The 19635-nt window shown below is 37.2% G+C and overlaps 1 protein-coding gene across 2 annotated transcripts in view; it reads right to left on the bottom strand.

Annotated features, from left to right (window-relative positions):
- Positions 1-19635, bottom strand: part of LOC124382694 (inactive dipeptidyl peptidase 10-like) — a 67407-nt gene that overhangs the window by 20500 nt on the left and 27272 nt on the right. For both annotated transcript variants that reach the window (XM_046844847.1, XM_046844848.1), the window contains exons 4-9: positions 16391-16485; positions 16122-16196; positions 15578-15630; positions 15158-15239; positions 12036-12156; positions 10084-10238 (exon numbers count right to left, since the gene is read on the bottom strand). In XM_046844847.1, coding sequence (XP_046700803.1) covers positions 10084-10238; positions 12036-12156; positions 15158-15239; positions 15578-15630; positions 16122-16196; positions 16391-16485 — 581 coding nt within the window. The remainder of the gene's footprint in view (positions 1-10083; positions 10239-12035; positions 12157-15157; positions 15240-15577; positions 15631-16121; positions 16197-16390; positions 16486-19635) is intronic.

The following is a 19635-nucleotide window of genomic DNA, read 5'->3' as shown; positions in this document are numbered from 1 at the left end:
CAAGGTAAAAACTGTCAGATATACCTCTCCTGGTAGGCACATTTTATACCCTCCAAGATATAACTTATTACTTAATAGATTTTGTATTCAAATGCATTTAAATATTAATGAACCTATAACATTTTATTTTCATTGAGAAATGGCTTCCCAGACAATATATATGCAGTTGAAGTCTCGAGGTGTGCATTAATTTTCTATAACAGCCTGGCTCCTGGGCTTTAAAATAAACGAGAAAATAGATAAATAGCTTTAATATGATAGTTTTAATACATTATCGTTCATATAGTACAGGGGTGGCCAACCCGCGGCTCGCGAGCCGCATGCGGCTCTTTGGCTGGTTTCATGCGGCTCTTTGTTCATATCGAAGTTTGTGTTTGTTTGTTTTTTTAATGTGCGTGTTCGCTTCGCTTGAGTTCAATACGGTATTTTAAGACTTAAATGAGCTTGCCCCTACTGGGAAACTTTGCGGTATATTAGACGAAACACAATTGTAATGACGCAATAAAAAAGCGCTGCTAGCACACGGTTATCTGGATAAGAGCAACATGTCTGCGGTGTGCGGATAGCGATTTGCAAAACATGCAATGCTGAAATTTCAAGAGGGGGTGTATCTGCAAAGAGTTTCTCTAAGTCGGGTTTAATTTATCACCTGGAATCCAAACATCCCGATTGCCATTCTAAATATGAGAAGAACGCGGAGCAGAAAAGTAAAGTCAGTCCGAGCATGCGCACTCCGTCTGTAGCAGACGTTTTTGAAAAGGCAGGAAAGTTTTCCAGTGATGGTGCCAAGGCAAAAGGCATAACACAAAAAATGATGGATTTCATTGCCTTTTGAATTGAATTTTCATTTTGGTGCGTCCCTAAAATATTATCGTTGGTGTGGCCCTCTGACACAATTCAGGTTTCTCATGTGGCCCCTTGTAAAAATTAATTGCCCACCCCTGTGGTATATTCATCTCATGCACATGCGCATTTGACGAAAATACCGTATTGAGCTCAAGCGAAGTGAACACGCACATAAAAAAAAAAAACACACACACAAACAAAGTCTGTGTTTTCTACCCTGAAACACGTGAAATCAAAGCATCGATCTGTTCTGACTGACACACATGTGAAAGAATTGCTTGGAGTGGCAACAACGGAATACGAGGCAGATTTGAAGGGAATTGTTCAAGGCAAGGAATGCCAAAAGTCCCACTAAGTAACATGCATAGTAAAAGAAAAACGCTATTGTAAATTATTATATTTTTGTTTATAGACTTGGTTAAACTAAAAGTATGTGTGTGTGAGGCAGTGCACACAATGTTCATTGTCGAAAATGACTGTCCTGTGGTCTTAGAACTGTAGGAGTCAATTTTTGTCAATATGTTGGTGTGTGACATTTACAATAAATCTGGCTGAGCAGAGGTGTGTGTGTGTGTGTGTGTGTGTGTGTGTGTGTGTGTGTGTGTGTGTGTGTGTGTGTGTGTGTAAGAGGAAGGGATGGGTGATGTGCCCATGTGTATGATGTGGCTCTTTGCGGTAACACAGTAAAAAATGTGGCTCTCGGTCTCTGACTGGTTGGCCACCCCTGATATAGTACTAGCTCATTTACAGGGACAGCCTGCACTATCTAAAGGTTAATAATAAACTGTTTAAAAATGTACTTTTGTTTAACAAAGTAAAGCATGTAATAATTGATGTAGAGAAGCACACTCAAAATCACTGGAGAGTTTTCAGGAAAGAGGTATTTTTTGGTCACATGATAGGCTGCTATTTTGTCTTATGAACTTCAAGAGGGGGGAAAGGTGAGGCTATTGAGTGAATGGTCTTTTTATAGCTGTTTTAAAGTAAGTAATAACTGAAGTTTGCCCCATGGACATTGCAGAACATTAACAGTTTCGATAAAAAGGGGAAAAAAAAGGACGTGTTGCTAATTTATATAAAAATACAAGAAATGTCACTGCTACCAGATCATGCTGATAGATAAAAATCTAGCTAAAGCAGCTTTAAAAAAAAAAAAATTTTATATTAATAAATTCCCTAATAAGTTCCCTAAGCTTAACCTTAATGAGCAAGCTAGTACAACAGTGTCGAGCAAAAACTATTGAGACGATATGAGGAAGAAACCTTGAGAGGAAGCAGATTCAAAAGGGAACCCATCCTCATGTAGGTTACAATGAATGACCATTCCATATATTATATTTCCATAATTATCTTTGTTAAGGTTATCAACAGTTTACTGTTGGACACTTGTAGGCAAATTAATTACCGTATTTTTTGGACTATAAGCCACTACTTTTTTCTCACATTTTGAACCCTGCGGCTTAAACTACGAAGCTGCTAATTTATGAATTTTTCCTGGGTTTTTCCCGTTTTCACAAACTTCAAGCCAAAAAAATGGCATCGGGAGAAAAACATTTTTTTTTAAACGCACGACGATGCCAAAAGATATATTCCAGAGAGAAATAGTTGTGAAAGGAAGGAGGAAGACAGCGAACAATGACTTTGTTGGTAGGCTACTGTTAAGATACAAGCCGTTGTAGCACGTTGAGTCAGGGTGAAGGGATAGCTCGAGTTGTAACTCCAGTTGCAACAGAAATCATATAAGCACAGACAGGTTTCCTAAACTAGTGCTTTTTTTTCCTTGACAACAGCGTTACGGTTTAGTCAAAGAAAATTACGAAATGAGCATCAGAAAATAATATGGACATAATCCTCAGTCTCCACACATGCAGTAATACCGGAAAAATGCTGTGCCGGTCTTTTCCCAAAATACCGCTATGCTCCTAAAGGAAGCGCAATATATTTCACCCGTTACATCGTGTGTAACGTGTAACCCAGCCATTATGGATGCACAAGCCAGTGCACTCTTAGTGCCGGTCCCAAGCCCGGGTAAATGGGGAGGGTTGCGTTAGGAAGGGCATCCAGCGTAAAACATGTGCCAAATCAAATATGCGGATCACAAATGAGAATTTCATACCGGATCGGTCGAGGCCCGGGTTAACAACGACCGCCACAGGTATCGTTAGCCGAAAGGGTACCGGTGGAAATTGGGCTACTGTTGGCCGAAGAAGGAGAAGGAGAGGAGGAAGACGTCTACAGAGACGGCAGGGAAAGGAGCAGTGTAGGAGAGTGGAGGTTCGGGTTGGTACTTTAAATGTTGGTACTATGACGGGTAAAGGGAGAGAGGTAGCTGATATGATGGAGAGGAGAAAGGTAGATATGTTGTGTGTTCAGGAGACCAAGTGGAAAGGAAGTAAGGCCAGGAACATTGGAGGTGGGTTTAAACTGTTTTATCATGGTGTGGATGGAAAGAGAAATGGTGTAGGGGTGATTCTGAAGGAAGAGTACAGTAAGAGTGTAGTGGAGGTGAAGAGAGTTTCTGATAGGGTGATGATCGTGAAGGTGGAAGTTGAAGGATGATGATAAATGTCATCAGTGCCTATGCTCCACAAGTTGGCTGTGAGATGGAGGAGAAGGAAAGATTCTGGAGTGAATTAGATGAAGTGGTAGATGGTGTACCTAGGAAAGAACGATTGGTGATTGGGGCAGACTTTAATGGGCATGTAGGTGAAGGGAACAGAGGTGATGAGGAGGTGATGGGTAGGTATGGTTTTAAGGAGAGGAATGTGGAAGGGCAGATGGTGGTAGATTTTGCTAAAAGGATGGAAATGGCAGTGGTGAACACTTATTTTAAGAAGAAGGAGGATCATAGGGTGACGTATAAGAGTGGGGGAAGGTGCACACAGGTGGACTATGTGCTATGCAGGAGATGCAACCTGAAGGAGATTGGAGACTGTAAGGTGTAGGCAGGGGACAGTGTAGCTAGACAGCATCAGATGGTGGTCTGTAGGATGGTTGTAGAGGCGAAGAAGAAGAGGAGGAGAGTAAGGACTGAAAGAAGAATAAGATGGTGGAAACTGAAGGAGGAACAGTGTAGTGTGAGATTCAGGGAAGAGGTCAGACAGAGGCTCGGTGGTGTTGAAGAGGTGTTGGATGATTGGGCAACTACTGCAGGAGTGTTGAGGGAGATAGCTAGAAAAGTACTTGGTGTGACATCTGGAAATAGAAGGGAAGACAAGGAGACGTGGTGGTGGAATGAGGAAGAGCATAAGGAGAAAGAGGTTGGCAAAACAGAAGTGGGATAGACAGAGTGATGAGAAAAGTAGGCAGGAGTACAAGGAGATGCAGCAGCAGGTAAAGAGGGATGTGGCGAAAGCCAAGGAAAAGGCATATGAGGAGCTTTATGAGAGGTTGGACACTAAGGAAGGAGAAAAGGATTTATACCGATTGGCCAGGCAGAGGGACCGAGCTGGGAAGGATGTACTGCAAGTTAGAGCAGTAAAGGATGGAGAGGAAATGTGTTGACTAGTGAGGAGAGTGTGTTAAGAAGGTGGAGGGAGTATTTTGAGCAGCTGATGAATGAGGAAAATCAGAGAGAGAGAAGGTTGGATGATGTGGAGTTGGTGAAGCAGGATGTAGATAGGATTAGTAAGGAGGAAGTGAGAGCAGCGATTAAGAGGATGAAGAGTGGAAAGTCGGTTGGACCAGATGACATACCGGTAGAAGCGTGGAGATGTTTAGGAGAGATGGCAGTGGAGTTTTTAACCAGATTGTTTAACAGGATTTTGGAAGGTGAGAAGATGCCTGAGGAATGGAGAAGAAGTGTGCTGGTACCGATCTTTAAGCATAAGGGAGATGTGCAGACCTGCAGTAACTACAGGGGAATTAAGTTGATCAGTCACACCATGAAGTTATGGGAAAGAGTAGTGGAAGCCAGGCTGAGAGAAGAGGTGACCATCTGTGAGCAACAGTATGGTTTCATGCCGAGGAAGAGCACCACAGATGCCTTATTTGCTTTGAGGATGTTGATGGAGAAGTATAGAGAAGGACAGAAGGAATTGCATTGTGTATTTGTGGATTTAGAGAAAGCGTACAACAGAGTGCCAAGAGAGGAGTTGTGGTATTGTATGAGGAAGTCAGGTGTGTCAGAGAAGTATGTGAGGGTGGTGCAGGACATGTATGAGGACAGTGTGACGGCAGTGAAGTGTGCAGTAGGTACGACAGACTGGTTCAGGGTGAAGGTTGGACTGCATCAAGGATCGGCCCTGAGCCCTTTCCTGTTTGCAGTGGTGATGGACAGGTTGACGGACGAGGTCAGACAGGAGTCTCCCTGGACTATGATGTTTGCGGATGATATTGTGATTTGTGGTGAGAGTAGGGAGCAGGTTGAGAAGAGCCTGGAGAGGTGGAGATATGTGCTGGAGAGAAGGGGAATGAAAGTCAGTAGGAGTAAGACAGAGTACATGTGTGCGAATGAGAGGGAGGGCAGTGGAGTGGTGCGGTTGCAGGGAGAAGAGCTGGAGAAGGTGGAGGAGTTCAGGTACCTGGGGTCAACAGTGCAAAGTAATGGAGAGTGTGTTAGAGAAGTAACTTGTCTTTCGTTAAAGCCTGTGTAAAGTACATTAGTGTAGACAGGTGCAGCTTATTTATGTTAAAAATAAAAATATTTGTAAAATTCAGTGGGTGCGGCTTATATATGGGTGCACTTTATAGTCCGGAAATTACGGTAGTTCAAATCTAACTTAATGGTTAACAACATATATTGTTTATTTTATACTGATTAAAAAAAATGTATGCATAATTTTAAATATATGTGAACATATAGTATTTAAATGACAGGACAGAAAAAGTAGTTTTTCTAAATCAAGCACAAACGATTTAGAAACAATGTTTCATAGGATGTTTAAAGGATAATTTGGATTTCTCACCTTTAAATGTATATTCCTGCTTTTAAATTAAACCAAAAAACACACAGAATTAATTTTGACAGTCCCAAAACACTCACACAATGTAAGCCTCTAAGTATCACAGATTACTCTACTTATCCCCTACAGGTGTTCTGCAGTCTGGCAACAGTTCATATAATTAGTTAGGTACTGTGTAGATAATATGCATATGAATGCAGTATTACAGCAGCTGAGACTTGGACACTCAGCCAAATCCTGTCAGACCTTCCCCAGACTTCACAGCGAGAGTTAATAGGAAGGGTATGGAAAACAGTAAGCTGTGCCCTTTAGTGCAGTCTCTGAATAATTGAAATGGTAGTTAACTGTGCTAGTGAAACAGCGAAAAAATTCAATCATGGTTGGAGATGTGTGCATACTGATTACCTGTCTAAAGATGTGTGCAGCAGGACTCAGTTATATGCTGCATCTTATATTTAAGAGAGAGGAAGTTTGCTAGTTTGATTTGATGTGACTCAAAGTGCTCTGATGGTCACATGAAGAGTAAAGAGAGACATAACCAGAGACATAACCATTAGCATAACTGTAACATAAAAGCTATATATATATATATATATATATATATATATATATATAGAGAGAGAGAGAGAGAGAGAGAGAGAGAGAGAGAGAGAGAGAGCGAGAGCGAGAGAGCGAGAGAGAGATACAGACACTCTTATCTCTCGCCCTTTTATTTTACATATTACAGCTACATTCAGTCCTTAGGCTATTCTTTCAGTGCAATATGTGTGTGTGTGTGTGTGTGTGTGTGTGTGTGTGTGTGTGTGTGTGTGTGTGTGTTTGTACATAATGTTTTTGTTGCCATGTTAGTCCATAGTGCTGTCAATACACATCTGTCGCTAAGAACGGTGATCGCCTGTCTTCTATAGACTCACACAAAATATTCCTGCAAGAAAAGTGAGGTTATGTTTATGCATATATCTGTGGATATGGACATTTGTGTGTGTTTGATTGACATAATTATGATTGATTTAACTGATTCCTGTGCCCTTGGACTAAAAAGCATATTTATTCTAAATTAATCCCATCTGTCTGTCCAAAATAAATATGCAATATGAAAACACATTGAATATGCAAATGTGCTTTTAGGAGCCAGTCCTGCTATTCAAGTGCATGTAGGCTGCTGCTGTATGAATAACACAGGAGTTTTTACTCAACTGAATGATAAAGGATGTACATTATTAACCTGGGAGCTTTGTGAGAAAGTTAGGTCAAATAGTGTAGGAGTCATGTGGATGTGTGCATGTGCACATGGCATACAAATCATTAAATTGAATGGGTTTGTTATTTGTTTGTTTGTATGCTTGTTCATATTTCAGTGGTATCTTGTATTAAGGAGTTGTATTACTTGTGAAGTGTATTAAAATGTGAAATGTCTGTGTGACTAAGAAGCGTACAGCACAGCTAACAAAAAAGTGATCCAAACTGCATATTTCATATGCAGTCATTCATAATATTGCTTTTAACAACGAGCATTATGACAAAGTCGATTTACAAAAATCCACATACATTGAAAAAGCCAGGTGTGAAAATACAAGTACACCATTACTGCTTCCAAAGAAAGTAAGAGACTAAATATTGTACGGGTGCTGTTAATCCGATGCCCTTATTTAATTGATCATCAGCAAGTGTGACAACCTCTATATCAGTGTTGTGCTAGTTACTAAAAAATAGTAACTAGTTACAGTTCCTCGTTACTTCATTTAAAAAGTAACTCCGTTACTTTGTTGATTACTTACACCAAACGCGTTACTGTTAAAAGTAACTTTTTAGTTACTTTTTTTTAAAGAACCTTCTTTAATGTTCCCATTAATGCCCTTTTATGCGTTATGGTCTATACAAACACAAAACTGACTTAAACACAGAGTAATTTTTAAACACTATTTTATTGAAGTTAGACCAGCACAAACTGAATATATCACAAGGATTTCTGAAATAAATAACAAAACAAGCTGAATAATATATTCACAATCAAAAACTAAAGTGGCTTCTGCTGTTGTGTTGAGCTCTAAAACATGTTCCTTTCACAGCTGAAGTATGAAAACTATCAACAATGTAGAACACCAGGTTAGCTTCTAGCTACTAGCTTCTCAGGCATGGAGGTCCTGGAGAAGCTTCGACAGATTGGAGTTGCTGTTTATCCCAGTAGATACGAGCTTCAAACCAGAAAGACACAGCTTACATTTGTCTTAAAAGTTTTTGCCTTTATGCTTAACTAAAGTAAAATAATGAGCATATTTCGACTTTGAGAAACTCGTCTTGCTCTCGCCTCGACTCGCCATTACCGCCGCACAGACCCGAATAAACGGAGACACGCCCACAGTGCATCTTCTTCGTGTATACAGTGGTTCATCCACTAATCCTACAATGCGTCGCTGCTGTAAGCAGGTTAGACTGTAGTCTACATTTCAGTTCAAATTCATTCATTTAAAAAAGTAACGGGTAACGCACCATACGGTAACGGTAACGAAGTTACTTTATTTTTAAAAGTAACGCGTTACAGTATTAGTTACTGTCAAAAGTAACGCGTTACGCGTTACTGCCCAACACTGCTCTATATAATAAAAAGTCTTAGCAGTCTGGAGCATTCAGGTGTGTGTTGACACAATGCCAATTAGGAAAGTAATCAACAATGATCTTATAGAAGCAACTGTTGCTTCCCATCAATCTGGCAAAGGTTATAAGGCCATTTTCAAACAATTTAAAGCTTATCGTTCTTCAGTGAGGAACATTATTCACAAGTGGAAAACATACAAGATTCTTTCCTGAGAGTGGATGTCCCAGCAATGCTTTGAGTTACACGAGTTACATCTCAGACTCTACAGGCTTTAGTTAGCATGTTAAATGTTAAAGTTCAAGACATTACAATTGGAAAAAGACTGCATTAGAACAAACCACAAGACTTCTTGAAAGTTAAAATGTTTGGCTATAATTCACAGTACCACGCTTGGCAAAATCCAAAAACATTATATCAGCACAAACTCCTCATACCAACTGTCAAGAACAGTGGTGGAGCGGTGATGATTTGTGACCTCAGCACGACTAAAATGCTGGCTATCTCCAAGTGACAGGTAAAGACCTACCTCTTCATGAAACACTTAGACTAACACTTTTCCAGGGTTGATTTGTTTAAAAAATCAGCTTAACAGAGTTGTAGGTTGATATATCTTAAATTTGTAATCTAGCATACCAGTGTGGATTTATTCATTGATAGATGTTAGGTGGAGTGAATGAGGCAGAAGCCGAATCACCAGCAAACAGAGTTTAATGAAAATAATCGTAGAGCAAACACACAGAGTCCAACAAAGAAATTAACGGACACTGGAGTGGAGCGAGTATAGTGTTTATAGAAGCAGGGTGCTCCCTGATAATAGAGATTTAAAGCACTTTTGTACGTCGCTCTGGATAAATGCTGTGGTAGGACCTTAAGTCAACTGTGTTTATACAAAAACTTTTTCATGCATTTGTTTTCTCCATTTTGGCTCAATGTTTGTAAGAATAAATAAATAAATAAATGGTGTAATTCTGTAATGTATGTCATGTGGTGGTGTTCATCTGAGGTTGTATTTACCTAATTCTAAAACCTGATAAGGATCAGTTGAGATTTTATGTCCTAATGCATAAATCCACAGAATTGAAAGAGGGCATAATTTAATTTTTACAAGACTATATATAATTTGTATAAAAATGTATCATAATAAGTAAACTATAAGAAACAGGGGGCAAGAGAAAACTCCATGAGAGGCAGAATCTTTAAGCAAAATCAGACTAAAGAAAGGGAATATATCATAACCATCATAATCTGAGTGAACTGGGTAATTTAATACGATAGTAAAATCATTCAGTAAATTAAGTTTATTCTAGTACATTGCTAGTTCAAACTATTAAGTTACAACACCTTGTGGCATACTATTTCCCCAACTTATTTAGCTCAGTATTATGTAATGTGGCTTGACACACATCTAATTTAGGACAAACATGCTCAAAAGAATATGGGATCAGTGACAGGAAAATTTATAATTTTAATTGAGAAAGTTCAATTAATACCCTAATTTGTTTCTCAAATGCAAAGCTCTTTAGAATCATCTGTACAGCATTTATACACACACATACATATAGAGCACAAAATCAGCACAGACAACTCAGGATTGAACATTTTGCCCTGGAGCTATGAGACAGCACTGCTGTGACAACATGTTGCCCTGGTTAGATTACTGGATCAGCATATATCTGCCAAGGCTTTGAAACATTACATAAATCCCTGAAAAGAATTCGATTTGTGTGAGTCATGTACCTTTGGGTAGGGGTAGTATGCTCCTCGTGGGTAAAGAGCCCCAGTAAAGCGTGGCAGCAACATGTTTGGTACGAGAGTGTCGTTAATGGTGAGGAATGCAAGGCTGGATCCAGACGGAGACCACCAATGCCCTACTGGTGAGTGCAGAACTTCCTCTAAAAGCCAACAGAAAAGTAAACCACAAATACATTCATTACACATTCAATGTAAAATAGATAAGATTATTAAAACTGCATTATATTTAAAGATGTATTTATGTGCTTAATATACACATCTAAAGCTTCAATGCATAGCAGTCACTGAGTAAAGAAAGCATGAACTTAAATTAAATGAAATCAAATAAAATAAAATACAATATGTTGTCCTCGGACAGTTTTGAAATGATTGTATATTAAATCACAGTCACGACTGTCTCAGGAGCATCGGGTATGAACTGACAGTTGCTCAGTACACCAGTGGCTTATTTTTTTTTTTTTTTTAGGACATTCTAAATTGTTGTACAGTATTTGTCCAGGCCCAATGTGCAATACCTCTGAGTAATTTTCCCTCTTTCCTCGCCTTCAAAATGGCTTGCTTTTCTCCCATAGCCAGCTCTCTTTGAACTTTATGTTGGCTTATGCTTTTTAAAAACAAAATGATGTTCAGAGCTATTTAGAGTTTGAACAATCAATCTAACAGGACACACCTGGCAACCAGAAACACCTGTGAGTTTGATTGTGTGTGTGTGTGTGTGTGTGTGTGTGTGTGTGTGTGTGTGTACATCATTTGTGTGTTTATTTGTTTTCAAACCTGGAAACACAAGCAGTTGTAGATTTTAGAAAACAGAAATAAAAAATTTTATCAGTTTGACTATTCAATATCATTTGTAAAATTTCCAGGTCACTTAATTTAAGCACCATAAATGGCCATGATAATTCCTTTGTACAAAAGGTCAGATTTTCCTTGAGTGGTATCTGTTTCAATGACGCACTTGTACAAATGGCATGCTGAAACATTTGGTTTAACATTAAATTTAATGACATTAAATGTCATCAAAGCAAAAAAAAAAGGCACATAGCAAATACTAAGCAAAATGTAAAATTCATGTAAACAGAATCTGTGTAAAAAAAGAACTTGTTATATTAAAAAGCTGACAAACACAAGTGTGTATATATATATATATATATATATATATATATATATATATATATATATATATATATATATATATATATATATAATCAGTGTATTTAATTGATTCACAAAATCATAGTCATTATGGACCACACAAATCTAAACTTCAGCCACAATTATGGCCTTATTAACCTAATTGACATTACACATGCACTGCTGCTTCACAGCTGAATCAGAGCAATCATAAGCAGTTCAGGTAATTATCAGTTAAATAGAACTGCTCTCGATAATGTAAAATATAGATCACGCCTGCAAACAGCACCATATTGCAGCCCTGCTGGAGTGCAATCTGTCCAACAGCATGGCGTCCACACAATGGACACTTTATATAATTAATTTCAGTTTAAAGTAAAAAAATCATCATATCAAAAAATAAGAAGCCCATCACATAATAATGTATTATATATTGCTAAATAAAATACAAATCTATCATGTCAAATATTGTATACATCCAGTATATGGGGGATTTTACAGAATTTTTATTTTAATGCTTAATATTAATATAATATTATATATTAAATCTGACTTAATACTTATGTTGGTCTGCTTGAAAAGCCACACTTAGTTATGTTGGTTACTATTGTAACACAGAAAGCTCTGCCCTCTACAATAAAGGATTTGAAAATCATCTCAGAAACTCAAAACATTTTGAAGTTTTTAAATGGAACGAATTATTACTGTTATTTAAAGTCACATAATTATCTGTGATATTACAGATACTTATATATCACAGACTATTTTGACAAAAGTACGTTTGTGTGTAAGTCTTTTTTTTTTACCCTCATACATCCAGTCAGGAATCCCATTAAACACTAATCCATCTTGTCCTGATGATGTCAGTCTGAGAGAGCTGCTTTTTACATCCGGCTTGTAGTAGATGTTATTTTCAAAAACATAAATCTGAAAGACACAAAAGCACACACAAACACACACACACACACACACACACACACACACACACACACACACACACACACACACACACACACACACACACACACACACAGTTTTATATGTCAAAATGCACAAAAGTTATTTCTCTTATTTTATTCCCCTTTTTTTTTTGTCAGAGTAAATTGCAAAATATTTTTAAATGGGCAACACATTATTAAAAAATAGGTAGGTAAAATTAATGTGTACACACAAATATTCAAAAATGCAGAAATCTGAAATTAGGAAATAAGAAGGACCCTGTAAAACCTTGGAAAAAAATTTATGGCACTTACAACTGATTCATAACATGTCATGAGGTTTATTTAGCTCTCAAATTATTGTGAAATGTATCAATGCAATCCACTTGAAGTGAATTTAAAATTGTGAATGGGTGGGATTGGAATTTAATATACATATGATCCACTATGCATCACTAGCTATAAACTAAAGGTTATGAATAAAGCAAAAGCAAAACAGACAAGATGATAGAATGTTGGGTATGTACAATATACAATATCTTCTAAATATCAACAACTATAAACTGTTAACAGAGTGTTCAGAATCATCTTACAGGTTATTGACTATCTATTGTTTGTTTGTCTTCGGTAGCTTCTGAATAAAAGATGTAACATGATCAGGGCTTTGGGTTACAGAAGATACTTAATATTTTAATAGTTTGGGATTCCTTGCAGTAGTACAATAAGTGATAATGAAAATGCATCAGATAATGAATAGTTTCTAACCTTACATACAGCCACACACATTTCCTAACTGATTACAGGTTTCCCTCTCTGTAATCCTCCACTTCCTTTTGAGAACAATTGTCCCCTTTTCTTGTTTTCCCTTTTTAAAACCACCCGTGTTATTTAGTAGGGAAAGTGTTAGCTTAGTTGTTAAGATGTTGGGCTTCTGATTGGAAGAGTTTGAGTTCAGACCAGAAGAACACCAATCTGTCACTTGAGCAAGGCCCTCAACCCTCATCTGCTTATTTGCATAAAAGAGATAATTGTAAGTCGCTTTGGATATAGGTACCAAATGCATGCCAAATGTAATCACATGCTCTATAAATACACACATTATAATTACTAATTCTATAATTCCTAGAGTTAACTCATTAATTTATAAAACAAATACTTCTAAGTACAGCGACTAGTTACTAGTTAATGCAAGAAAGATTCATAGTTTAACCTGACTCTGAATAGTTGTTGTTATATGAAATGGAAGTTAATAGAAAAGCAATTAATTAAAAGTTGCAAAGCAAACACATCACCAGGCTTAAACATTAAATTCAAGTATAAATCATTTCAACATGTTGTACTATGCATATATTTACATTTTTTCATTTGGTAGTGGATTTTATCCAATTTGTACAGGATTTAGACTATTCATGATTGATCTTAGGATTTAAGCTTATAACCTGTCAGTTACCAGCTCCAAAGAAAATTAGGCAATGGCTTTAATGCTACTCGCCAGAAATTCTTCAATGTCTGGATAGTATGCTGAAATCTTGAAAACGGGGAAATATTCATTAGAGTAGACATCAATTATGTATTGGTGAAGGTGATTAAAGAGGAAGCGCAAAGGTGGAGTCAGAGCAAAAACTGACCAATCTTAGAAAAAGAGTTTCTTGCTGATTTCGTCTATTCCCATAAAAGTTTTACTTGGAGCACTGTCTTGATAGGAAACACTCAATCTATCTAAAACTCATAAAGATTTCCCTAGAGAGACAAACCAAAGAACCTATAATGTTTCCAGATTGAACCTATTTACTAAAAGTGCTAGAGGACTGAGTAGAAGATAGATTACTCTACAGATACAGGAGTCATGCACATACACATGCCATTACTTACTTAATTACTTTCTCTGGAAGCACATTGTAATAATGGATGGTAATTATGCAACTCTAATTAGGGGGCTGTGTTGATTGTGAATTCGTATGTAAGCCCTGAAGCACAGATTGCCTTCAGCATCTCTGGAATTACTCAATATTCATACTATTTGGTGAGAGATACACACATTTCACTGCTATAAAGCATGCAAAGAATTTACTGCAGGGGAGATGCCAAAGAAAATATATATCCCACATTACTGACTGGCGCTAATACCTTTATCTCATCTTGCCCAAATACTGATAAATAGCAGGCGATGGTATAAAACACTAATAAATCAGTGTTCAAAGGGACTGCATATGCTTAAGATATGCAAATGTTCATGAATATCTAATCTCCCTTATTCTCATTTCTTTCGTCTCACTTTCTGTGTCTGTGGTGTAAAGTACTGCTTGTTTCTGGAAGTCTGATAGTCTTCTAGTGCAATAGATTAAACTGCAAATGCATTAACATGAGAGAAACAACAGATAAAATCGTCAAATGATTTCTTAATCACTTTCGCTGCAGGCACATGGCAATAATAGTGGCATTAACTTTTGTGTTAATGTGATACTAAAACCAAGTTACCGAACAGCCAAATAGCTAAGAACACTCAATTATTTAATTAATTATTTAAATGAATGTGGTATTTAAAAAACGGGCTCCATGTTTACACACATTAATGATGGATGGATGGATGGATGGATGGATGGATGGATGGATAGATAGATAGATAGATAGATAGATAGATAGATAGATAGATAGATAGATAGACAGACAGACAGACAGACAGACAGACAGACAGACAGACAGACAGACAGACAGACAGATAGATAGATAGATAGATAGATAGATAGATAGATAGATAGATAGATAGATAGATAGACCTTCCAACATGCTACTAATTACACACATATCTTTAATTCCTCACTGCATTTCTGTTTTACAACATAACTAAAGGGTGCACAGTGCTGGTGTTAGCTGGTGTAGTATGTGCTGCACAGCTGCATGGTGCTGTGTAATGTTAAATGAGGTTTCAGTGTGCTCTGCTGTACTGCTCTGTTGGACTGTTTGATGATGAGCCGTGTGTAATTACTCACCAGCTGTTGCCCCCAAACTCCCCATGAGGCAAACTGCAGCATCGAATCTGACACCTCAGGCGGGTTCAACTCATGCACTTCTCTACAATCACACATAAATGTACACACCCATATACATGTTTATTTTACTATCCTTGTGTGTAAATCCCATTAACTTTATTTATTAATACTAATTAATATTATATTACACCTACATCATTTATTATTATTATTATTATTATTATTATTATTATTATTATTATTATTATTATTATTATTTCTTTAATAAAAGCAGCAGGTTTTTTGGTATAAAATAAGTTTTTCTTATGGGAACCAGTCAAATGTTTAAAGATCAGAACCATCAGACATTTCTTTTCTTTGGTCCTTACTAAAATATAAAAATATTAGCCCACTTTTAAACAGTTTGATGTGCCTTAGTACCTTGTATGCAAATTGTAGATCAGATAAGATGCCAAGAAGGAGTATCGATACACCTGAAATAGGAAAAATCTGAACTGTCAGCTGTAACTAAGGTTTATGTATCTTACAGCATATGAATGATTTAAAAATCATTTTACTCACTTTTAAATAATGCATTCCTAAAATAAAATGTGTGCAGTGTAGTGTAAATAATACTATCGTTTGGCAGTGTCTCAGACATGTGCACTTTACTATATATTATATAGCACCATTCAACCTGCTGTCCACAACCTGACACTTCTAATGAATCCGCATGTGCGTGGGTGTGTTCCAGAAATCACAACCAGTCATAAACATTTTCGATTTATAAAATCGGATAGAATCCAAACCAGTGCCTAAAATTTCACTCAATTTGACACTTAATGAACTTTCATATTTGAGTGTATTCTATTTATATTCATATTCAAGAACACATTTTATATTTAAATGATATTGTGGCTTGTATGGTGTATTTGAAACAGGAGACAAAATAACAAAACAAATGTAGTTTGTAGGAACCTCTGACCTTTTTGATATCATATGTAAGTAAAACATAGTTGAGGTCTGGGGAGACTGCAACTTTGGAAGCTTTAAATGTTACCTGTACAGAAAAAAATCCAAATAATAATATTTTAATATATACAACATGCATTGACATGCATACAATTGATTAAAACATTGAATTTAAAACGTTAAATTTTCTCAGAATATAAATTCAGAAAGTAAAAATTAGCAGTAAGAGATGCATATAAACAACACTTTCAAAGTTTCTAAGAGATAATGAAAATTACTCACAAATGTAGTGTTTCTCATCAGAAGCTCGGTTTTATTGGTCCTGATATTTATTTTCAGTACGTTCCCATCTTTGCTCCTATAGATTATCTCTGCCACTGAGAGAACATGTGAGAGAAAGGGGGTGGGAGAAGAGAGCCATCAACATTCAGACCTCTTGTTCTGAATGTGACAATGTTCTGTTACCAAATGCTCTTCTTCCTCTTGCTTTTTGACAGCAGTAATTTTACAAACCACATAGAAGAGATCCAGACATTCGCCAGCTCTTTCCCCATCACACTGACACTCACCTTAACTCTGTGCACTACAGTATTAACCAGGCTGAGTGGATGAGTGCAAGATGCTGCAGTTTCTCAACCTTTTATCTGTGTGCACAGTGTGTCTATGTGTGAACCTCTTTGGATTTCTTTTTGTCAAGGCAAATGCCTACATTAACAATGACATGGCAAAATTGACCTTGTGGAAACTTTGGGAATTGTTCATATGAATAAGAATAACTAAAATATAAATCTGTATATACTCTTTTTAAATTAAATTGTTAAAATTAAATTGTTAAATTGTTTAGTGTAGACACATCATGTATTTAGCTACAGTAAATAAATACATATAGACAGTGAAATAGAGAGAGAGAGAGAGAGAGAGAGAGAGTGTGTGTGTGTGTGTGTGTGTGTGTCTGTAGATGGAGTTTGTGTGTGTTTGTGTGTGATTAAGAATGAGAGAGAGCCAGAGAAGAGGGATTTTGAGAAGCGTGGAGAATCAGGTCTGAGAAGTGACTCTGTACTCAGGCTGCGTTTAATGAGATTTCTGCAGAGCCTGTACAAAGCCTGGCTGACACATGAAAGCAGCCGCTAGCGTGGAGGGCAGAGCGAGGAACCAAAAAATGACAATCTTGTCACCGAATGACTGACTCCACAAAGCAGGATGAGACAGACAAGCATTAGAAGGACAGTGAAAGAGACACAGCACCAACAAAGTTATTTAAAAAGAGGCGCGTAGGGCTTTGTGAAAGTGAGGAAGTGTGGAAAGACTACACTAGAATGACAAAATGGAAAGAGACCCGGACAGCAGCACATTAGAGAGACTTTAAGAGACTTGTATTACACAAACTCAGAGAGACAGAGACCTGTACAACAGAACCATGAGAGGTGCATGGGGATTCATGCATTACTAAGATGGAGGGAAAAAAAACCTGTGCCCGAAGGACTGGATGCCAGAAGGACACAAAACACAAAAGGACTGTTAGACTAAAGAAACACATAAGATTCGAAGATTCTTATATCTTCCAGTCTAATAGTCCTTTTGTGTTTTGTGTCCTTCTGACTGAGACTGAGAGTGAAAAAGATAACAACTTTTGAGAGACACAACACAACAACAGTTTTAGAAAGACTGGAGGAGATACAACGAAACAGCAGTGTTAGAGTAAATAGAAGAGATAATGAAATAATAACAGAATCAGCAATTGAGAGGCTGGAGGAAACAAAAGAGAACAGGAACAGACAAACTAGAGAAGACAAAACAGAACAGGAACATAAGTGAAACTCTAGTAGAGACACAAAAATCGTGTGTAAGGGAAAATAACTAAATTGAAGAACAGCATTATTCTGCATCCCGACAACCAACATGTTACCGCAGCAGTAGAGAGACTGGAAAACAGACACAGCAGTACAGCAGCATTGGAGCAATAAATAAAAAATGAATAGCAACATTATTCTGGGTTTATTCTTGCAAAAATATCAGCTGTAAAGTACTTAAAAGGTAATGTTAGTAGCCTAGCTTGGCAAACATTGCTTAGCTTTTCCTATAGCATTACCACCAATTTAAAGTTGTTGCCATTTTTTGGATAATCGTTAAAAAAACTATGGCTAAATACTTTAATAGATTTAATGTAAAATAGCCATGTTCATTCAAGGTAAATGTACTACAACAAGCAAAAAAAACCAACTAATTAATTAACAGCGTAAATTAAACTGAGAAATTACATATATTATACAGGCAAAAGTAATGGGACACCAGTGCCTCCTCAAACTGTCACCACAAAGTTGGAGGCCCTTAATTGTATAGGATGTTTTTGTATGCAGTAGCATTAAATTTTATATTTAATTGAACTAGGAGACTTTTGGGATGAATTGGAATGCTGACTGCACCCCAGGCCTCCTCACCCTACATCAGTACTTGACGTTACTAACATCCTTGTGTCTGAATGAGCAAATTTCCACACGCACACTCCAAAATCTAGTGGAACATCTTCACAGAGGAACGGAGTTGAGTTTATTATAACAGCAAATGGGGACTAAATGTCGAACAGGATGTTCAAAAAAACCAAAATTGAATCCTATGGTCAGGGGTCCACAAACATTTGTACATATAAAGTATCTAATTATGGTTCTCCAAGCACAAACATTAGAAACTGCTAGAGTTATCCTGTTTGCTTGTTTCCTTGCTGAGAGCCAATAAGCGATCCTTGTGACACTTTTGAGGATGATAATCACCCACTGTGTTCATTGTGTTCTGGTGATGGGGCAGATCATGAGTTGTAATTAAAATTCAAAGAAAGTCGGTAAAATATGGCAGACTGATTAATCCGGTAGACAGTGATCTCCATGTCGCCACTTCTCAAATGTCTGCAAGTGGTACTTCTCAGTGCTGCACAGGAGGTAGTTATACTGCATTTTGAATGACAGTTAATGGAAGAAGGCATCGCTTGACCTTTGTTCAAGTGTGCTTGTGCAATCACTTCTTTTACAAAATGGGCTAACCTGTCCAGAGCCCTTTTATAGTACTATATTTTACCATTGCCATACATTTTTCTTCAACCGTTCAACTACTATTCGGATGGTGCCCTGATCTACAGCACTACTTCAGTTGACATTACTGCCCTGGTCTGGCCCTATCTTTAAACACTAATGTACAATGAGAAATGAGAAAAGAAATTCTGTTTTCTGAGAGAAACTGTTGTGCCTTAAAAGGGTTAATATAATGTCTGGTTGCAAAAGCCTTCAGTCTGAAGGATGTGTCTAAAATGCAATAAATCCAGACGTAGCAAGTTTATTATCCATCTAGCCCAATTTCCAGCCAATTCAATTAAAATTATTTGACATGCACAGTAATAGGCTTTTTATTGTGTTGTTTTGTGACATACTGCATAGCGAATAACGTTTCTGATGTTTAATATGAATCAACTGTGCTAACTGTTGTAAGCCTAACAAAGCCACATGCTTGAAAGAGATGAACAACAGTACTAGAAGCAA

Source organism: Silurus meridionalis, chromosome 3, assembly GCF_014805685.1.
Source record: "Silurus meridionalis isolate SWU-2019-XX chromosome 3, ASM1480568v1, whole genome shotgun sequence".
Taxonomy (NCBI): Eukaryota; Metazoa; Chordata; class Actinopteri; order Siluriformes; family Siluridae; genus Silurus; species Silurus meridionalis.
The sequence above is the reverse complement of the archived record's forward strand: the minus strand, read 5'-3'. Positions and strand labels throughout refer to the sequence as shown.